The following is a 7676-nucleotide window of genomic DNA, read 5'->3' on the forward strand; positions in this document are numbered from 1 at the left end:
TGGAGGAACAGAGGGATCTGGGTGTGCAAGTACATAGATCCCTCAAAATTGCCACCCAAGTGGTTAGGGTTGTTAAGAAAGCATATGGTTTTTTGGCTTTCATTAACAGGGAGATCAAGTTTAAGAGCTGCGAGGTTTTGCTGCAGCTCTACAAGTCCCTGGTGAGACCACACTTGGAAACTTGTGTCCAGTTCTGGTCGCCCTACTATAGGAAAGATACAGAGGCTTTGGAGAGGGTCCAAAGAAGGTTTACCAGGATGCTGCCTGGACTGGAAGGCTTGCCTTATGAAGAAAGGTTGAATAAGCTCAGACCTTTCTCTCTGGAGAGAAGGAGGAAGAGAGGAGACCTGATCAAGGTATAGAGGACAATGAGTGCAATAGATAGAGTCAATAGCCAGAGACTTTTCCCCAGGGCAGGATTGACTGGTACGAGGAGTCAAAGTTTGAAGATATTAGGAGGAAGGTATAAAGGAGACCTCCGAGTAGGTTCTTTACGCAGAGAGTTGTGAATGCATGGAATGTATTGCCAGCTGAGGTGGTGGAAGTGAAGTCACTGGGGACATTTAAGTGACTGCTCGGCGTGCACATGGATAGCAGTGAGTTGAGGTGTGCGTAGGTTAAGTTACTATATTTTACATTAGGATTAAGTCTCAGCACAACATTGTGGGCTAAGGGCCTGTTCTGTGCTGTACTTTTCTATATTCTATGTTTCTGTCATTTTATAGATTGGGTGGGATAGCCCTCAATCTACATTTGTAATCTCATTTGTTTTCTGGATGACACAGCAACAATGCTCGCACGGTGGCTCAGTATTTAGCATTGTTGCCTCACAGCGCCAGGGGCCCACGTTCAATTCCAACCTCACACTGACTGTGTAGAGTTTGCACATTCTTCCTGCATCTGCGTGGGCATCCTCCAGGTGCTCCGGTTTCCTCCCACAGTCCAACATGTGTGGCATAGGTGGATTGGCCATGAGAAATTGCCCATGATGTCCATGGATTTGAAGGCTAGGTGGATTAGCCACAGAAAATGCAGGGTTACAGGGATGGGGTAAGGGTTTAGGCCTGGGTGGGTTGCTTTTTGAAGTCATAGAGTCATAGAGATGTACAACATGGAAACAGACCCCTCGGTCCAACCCGTCCTTGCCGGCCAGATATCCCAATCCAATCTAGTCCCACTTGCCAGCACCTGGCCCATATCCCTCCAAACCCTTCCTATTCATATACACATCCAAATGCCTCTTAAATGTTGCAATTGTACCAGCCTCCACCACTTCCTTTGGCAGCTCATTCCATATCCGTACCACCCTCTGCGTGAAAAAGTTGTCCCTTAGGTCTCTTTTATATCTTTCCCCTCTCACCCTAAACCTAAGCCCTCTAGGTCTGGATTCCCCGACCCCAGGGAAAAGACTTTGCCTATTTATCCTATCCATGCCCCTCATAATTTTGTAAACCTCTGTAAGGTCACCCCTCAGCCTCCAATGCTCCAGGGAAAACAGCCCCAGACTGTTTAGCCTTTCCTGGACTTGATGGGCTGAATTGTCTGCTTCCACACTGTTGGGATTCTATCTAAAATTGATCATGAATATATCCACAACATGTGAAGTGAATCTTTTCTCAGCATTAAACCTTCCCAATAACTCGATGGTAAAGGGAGGAGTGTCAATACATCCAGCGAACAATGCTACACACTATCCATTATCAAATGCTGAATTAAATGACATTACAGACCACCTGCCAAAAGTATACTGCTCACCATTGCTTTTATTCAGCAAAAGACTCTTGCTCAATTCATAAAACCATTTGCAAACACAAAGAGCGAGTCTAGGATCAGCACAGTATCAACTTACATACTAAATAGTCTAAGACACAGTTATGATCTCAATTCTCCTGCATTATAAATTTACTTAAAATACACATTACAGGAAAGATTTGGAGGCTTTGGAAAGGGTGCAGAAGTGGTTTACCAGGACGCTGCCTGGATACAAATAATAAATATTTTGTAAAGACACTCACCAACAGTCATGGCTTCTGAGACAGAGGAAGTTGGCAAAAGGCCACTAACAATATCAGCCCTAAGTGGAGGTATGAACTATAAGGAGAGGCTAGAAATCTCAGATTGTTTTCTCTGGAGCAGCAGAGGCTGAGGGAGGACTTGATAGAAGTCGATAAAATTATGAGATACATAGATAGGGTTGACAGTCAGAATCTTTTCCCCAGAGTGAAATGTCTAAAACTAAGAGGCATGCATTTCACATGAGAGGGGAAAGTTCAAAGGAGATTTGAGGGGCAAGAGTGGGGAACACACTGCCGGGGTGGCAGTGCAGGCAGATACAGTAGGGGATTTTAGATAAGCATGTGAACACACAAAAAATGGATGGAAATGGACCAAGGGCAGACAGAAGGGATTAGTTTAATTTGGCAAAATGTTCGACACAACATCATGGGCCAAAGGGCCCGCTCCTGTGCTGTAGAGTTCTATGTTCTTTAAGAATAATTTTTAACAGAATAACATGCTTTACCTCAATCACAATGGAGTAACTGTGTTATGAATTGGAAGATGAAAAAAGTAAGATTGTTAACTCAATGTTAATTAATGTACAATGTATCTGGACTGACAATCAAAGTGGATGATGACAAACTTAACAAGCTCGGCAGGGGGGATGCATTTTGAAAACAACTTAAGTTACGTAGCACCGACTGAGACAAATGGGAGATGCAACAAGCCGATCAGAATGGCATTCAGTCCTACAAACTGTACAATTTTAAAATCCAATTCAGTGGTCATTGTCCTACAACAGAAATTACAATAGCAGCAAAATCTAAGCGGCAGACAGTGCACTGTGTGCAAGTGCAGAATGAATTGCTTTGCTTCAAGAACTCTGAAATTGTGCCATGAGGAACTCCTGAAAAACTGAACAACTCTCAGACCTTTGGTCAAAGTTCAATCAACTGTATATTATAACAATTAAAATGTTCACGAGGATTTTCTTCATTACATTCCACTGTCCCCAAGACAAAATGTTCAGATTAGAAACTCAAAAATATGACGAATGAATTCGAATACACTGTACTTAGTTGGTTAAAAGAAAAAAAACTGACAGACATTGCTTTTAATTCAATTCAAACAGAAATGATAAATATTTTGTAAAGACACTCACCAACAGTCATGGTTTCTGGGACAGTAGAAGCTGGCAAAAGGTCATGACCAATATCAGCCTGAAGTGAAGGAGCTGCTTCAGCACTGTGCAGAGACACAAAACAAACCTCAGGAAAATACTTCTTTTATAAAATATCACTGAAATAAATTAATCATTTCGACAGCATCAATACTCTTCAGAAACCAGGAGTTTGATGCTAATACAATTAATAGAATATTTCTGGAAAAACAAATCACACATCAACAATATAATCAATGACAAATGTCATTTAATCCTCACCTATATTGATGTTGGGAACCTTTCTGGGCAAGTTCAACAGCCAGAATAACATTTTCATGTTCATCACAGTACATCAGATTATCAGAAGTGGCATCTGCAACATACGTAACTTACATTATTTGTCTCAATAAGCTAATTTTGCATACCTAAAACTTTTAAAAGCTTTGTTCTTAAAACAAAGCTTAATGTTATGTGCAATTACACTTTCAACCTGACCCTTATTCTAAAGTTATAAAACAAGTCGATAATTACTTGTGATTAGCCTTCTGATAATTACTTAGGATTCTGGAATTTTCCAGTGGAGTTATAACTGGAAATATAACTGTACATTTTCCCAGTTTATTTTCTTTGGATATAGATTTAATTCCTAACTATAGTTCTGAAACACCAGTTACAGTTACCAATTAATATATCCCACTGTCTCACCATTGTGGCAAACATATTAATACAAGCACAATAAACAGAAATGAAGGAGATATTAATTAATCATTCCTTGTTGTTCCTCACTTTGCTCATGACGAAGCTGAGGGAAAATGTAATAACACGATGAAAGCCAATGGAATAAAGAATAAACAAATTGTTACTTTTTAATTATACACACAGGCCTAAAATGAAAACCTATCAAAAAAAGGTTTTTCCTTATATTTTCTGAATTTAGCTACCTTGACAGTATATCTAAGAAGTCGAAAAGTGTGGTGCTGGAAAAGCAGCATCCGAGGAGCAGAAAAATTAATTTTTCAGGCAAAAGGCCTTCATCAGGAAAGTTGGGGGGAGGTGCAGAGAATGGGGCTGAGAGATAAATAGGAAGGTGGGGGTGAGGTAGCTGGGAAGGCGATAGGTAGATGCAGGTGGGAGGTGATGGTTATAGGTCAGAAGGGAGAGTGGAGGAAATGGGTGGGAAGGAAGATGGGCAGGTAGGAAGTTCAAGAGGACGGTGCCGAGTTGGAACGTTGGATCTGGGATGACTTTTGGAGGGGGGGGATAATGAGGAAGTTCTTCTCCCCCCTCCACAAGGAGTTTCCTCATCTCCCCTCCCCCCACCAACACATCCCATAATCGGTACCACCCTCTTGAACTGCCCTACCTGCCCATCTTCCTTCCCACCCATTTCCTCCACTCTCCTTCTGATGTATCACCATTATTCCCACCTGCATCTACCTATCGCCTTCCCAGCTACTTCACTCCCACACTTCTATTTATCTCTCAGCCCACTTCTCTCCACTGCCCCTCAACTTTCCTGATGAAGACCTTATGCTTGAAACATTGATTCTTCTGCTCCTCGGATCTGCTTGAACTGCTGCGCTTTTCCAGCAGCACACTTTTCGATTCTGATCTCCACATCTGCAGTCCTCACTTTCTCCTAATATATCTAAGGATTATATCCTTTATTAGAAGGACATTTTCATTTTTAAATGAAGACACATGAAAATATTTGAGGGTGCTTCGTGTTTACTAGGCATCACCCTGTACAACAGGGACAAAAGAATACTGCAACTTCCCCTGACCAAATATGCATGTGTAAACTACATGCATGGCAGTAATTCAGGTTAGCCGATGAAGGCAACACTTGTCAAGTCATCAAAATCGACAACATAACAAGCTTGAAAGAAAAGTAATGGGGAAAAAATTCTCAAGAGGCAAGTAACTCTGCTCTGCAAAACAGCAAACAATATAAAGGAAATTTGCCTTTGAACTGTGTGTCATACTTTAGTGATGATTTGGAGATGCTGGTGTTGGACTGGGGTGGACAAAACTCCAGCATCTGCAGACCTCACTTTCTCCTCAAAGTTAAAAATCACCCAACAGGTCTAGTAACCTGTTGGACTAGAACCTGGTGTTGTGATTTTTAACTTCATACTTTAGTGAGACACCAGGGGGTGGTACAGATTAAAAAAGGAATAAGCATGAAGCTTTCACGTACAGTACCTACCAGACTGAGAATAGGAACCAACTGCCATGACTGGAAAAAGAATGTCAGAGCTGTCATTGTCATTCAGGACTTGAAGAGTATTCCAGCTGGACATTTGAGAAATGGATACATTTTGCACAAGAGATCTGTAGAATTAAAAATAGACAATATGATCACTATAGAATATTATATAGGATTACATAGACCACACTTTGCAGGAAGAAGCCATTCGGCCCAACCTGTCCATGTCAGTGTTTATGCTCAAATCAAGCCATCTCCTCCCTTTTTTATCTCAACCTACCATCATAACCATCTTGTTCTTCACATGTTTATCTATTTTCCATTTAAATGCATGCTAGAAACTTAGAAATTCCACATTTCTGTACAAAATAAGAGACTTGTTTTATCAATTGTTTGTTCATTTTCTATTGTTCCCAAACAAAACCATAATTTTCTCAGGATTAATTTTTCTCTTTAATTCTTTTACATAGGCTTTTCAGCATTTCAGAGGATTTACTTTAGATAATCAGCATTTATTTTGCATTTTACTTTGACATTAGATGTGCAAGTATACTTATTGGACAAATATGATCACAGTCTGTTGTCTACTTTAAAATTTAAAACTGTTTCCTCAAAATTATGGAATATTTCAGTGAAATAGACAATGAAGAGTGTTCCCGCTTCTGGGGAAGAGCAAATCCATGGGTTACCAACATAAGGTAGTCACTAATAAATTAGATAGGGAATTCACAAGAAGCCTACGTCATCAAAGAATCTCCTTCATTAACTGTCCCTTGATTTGAGGATGATAACTATTCAGAGCGTTCTCACTGAAAAATGACATCAGTACATATAAAGAGAAACTTTGAGAATCTTAGAGCAAAGTATCCTTACCTTGGTCAGACAATCTGGGTTCATATCCCACCTGTCTCAGAGGTATGTTGTAACATGTCTCAATTAGTTGATTAGAAAGTACTCTTTTTTTTAAATAATAAGATACTTCATTTCCTTTAAGGCTTATAACTACTTTCAAATTGAATTTTGTTCTTTTGATTTTTCTCTGAGTATACAGAGACAAGTAGGGCATGATTTTCTCCTCCCGAGGTGGTGAGAAGGGATACTAATTGGGTGAGGTTCCCTGGAGAGATAATAAATGCTGGGTGAGAAGAGATATAGGCAATCTTCTCAACTTTCCACCAATTGTTGTCCTTATTAAATAATTAGGATGGCCTATTTCTGTTTCTACATTTTATGGTCTAATTTATTAGATTTTAATTCAGAAGGAGAAACAGGATTCGGCTAATTGCACAAATTAAGATTAAGTGAAGAATTAAGATACACTTAATAACAATGCTAATAATAGCTAAGTTAATAGAAACTCCAAAGACTGGCATGTAGTTACACACACCATACGTGCATTGCATCTACTTTCCATATATTCTGCAGCAGAATGATGCTGCAGTGAATAAAGTAATGAAAAATATTTCTATTACAATTCACAATGATTATTTAAAAATCAGAAAATACACTGATACACTTAAAAATTCTAACAAAACCGACATAATTTATGAATGGCATATCACAAATTGCAACAACCTTAACTCTTTTTCAGCAGAATTTATTACCATCAATCTGACATTTCAAATGTCCTCTGCAAGAAAAAGGTGACACAAAATTTCATGACTACTATTTCAGACAGTTAAAATTATGACAGTAAATACTGACAGTACAGCTAACACACAAGGTTTTTGTATGCTGTATTGTATAGCGTAGCACACATTTTTGTGCCCAAAACTAAAAAACACAGGAATTTGAAAGCAAGTGTAGATCAATCACACACCTGAACCTGTTGATGATTTCAACTTCCTGCCACCCACTTCCTAACTGCTCACTAGCCAAGACAGTAAGGTTCCCACAATGGGCGGCACGGTGGCTCAGTGGGTAGCACTGCTGCCTCACAGCACCAGGGGGTTGGCTTCGATTCCAGTCTCGGGCGACTGTCTGTGTGGAGTTTGCACATTCTCCCCATGTCTGTGTGGGTTTCCTCTGGGTACTCAGGTTTCCTCCCACAATACAATCCAAAGGTGTGCAGGTTAAGTGAATTGAACATAGAACATAAGAAAGTACAGCACAGAACAGTTCCTTTGGCCCACGATGTTGTACCGAGGTTTGATCCTATGTAAAATAAAAAAACTTAACCTACTCACCCCTCAACTCACTGCTATCCATGTGCATGTCCAGCAGTCGCTTAAATGTCCCCAATGAGTCTGCTTCCACCACCTCAGCTGGCAATGCATTCCATGCATTCACAACTCTCTGCGTAAAGAA

At 40.0% G+C, this 7676-nt stretch overlaps 1 protein-coding gene across 1 annotated transcript in view; it reads right to left on the bottom strand.

Moving 5' to 3' along the window:
• snx29 (sorting nexin 29) overlaps positions 1 to 7676 on the bottom strand; it is a 495640-nt gene that overhangs the window by 418129 nt on the left and 69835 nt on the right. The window contains exons 8-10 of the mRNA XM_043711094.1: positions 5370 to 5501; positions 3440 to 3533; positions 3161 to 3243 (exon numbers count right to left, since the gene is read on the bottom strand). Of these exons, the coding sequence (XP_043567029.1) occupies positions 3161 to 3243; positions 3440 to 3533; positions 5370 to 5501 (309 nt within the window). The remainder of the gene's footprint in view (positions 1 to 3160; positions 3244 to 3439; positions 3534 to 5369; positions 5502 to 7676) is intronic.

This window comes from Chiloscyllium plagiosum, chromosome 21 (genome assembly GCF_004010195.1).
Source record: "Chiloscyllium plagiosum isolate BGI_BamShark_2017 chromosome 21, ASM401019v2, whole genome shotgun sequence".
In the NCBI taxonomy this organism is placed as follows: domain Eukaryota; kingdom Metazoa; phylum Chordata; class Chondrichthyes; order Orectolobiformes; family Hemiscylliidae; genus Chiloscyllium; species Chiloscyllium plagiosum.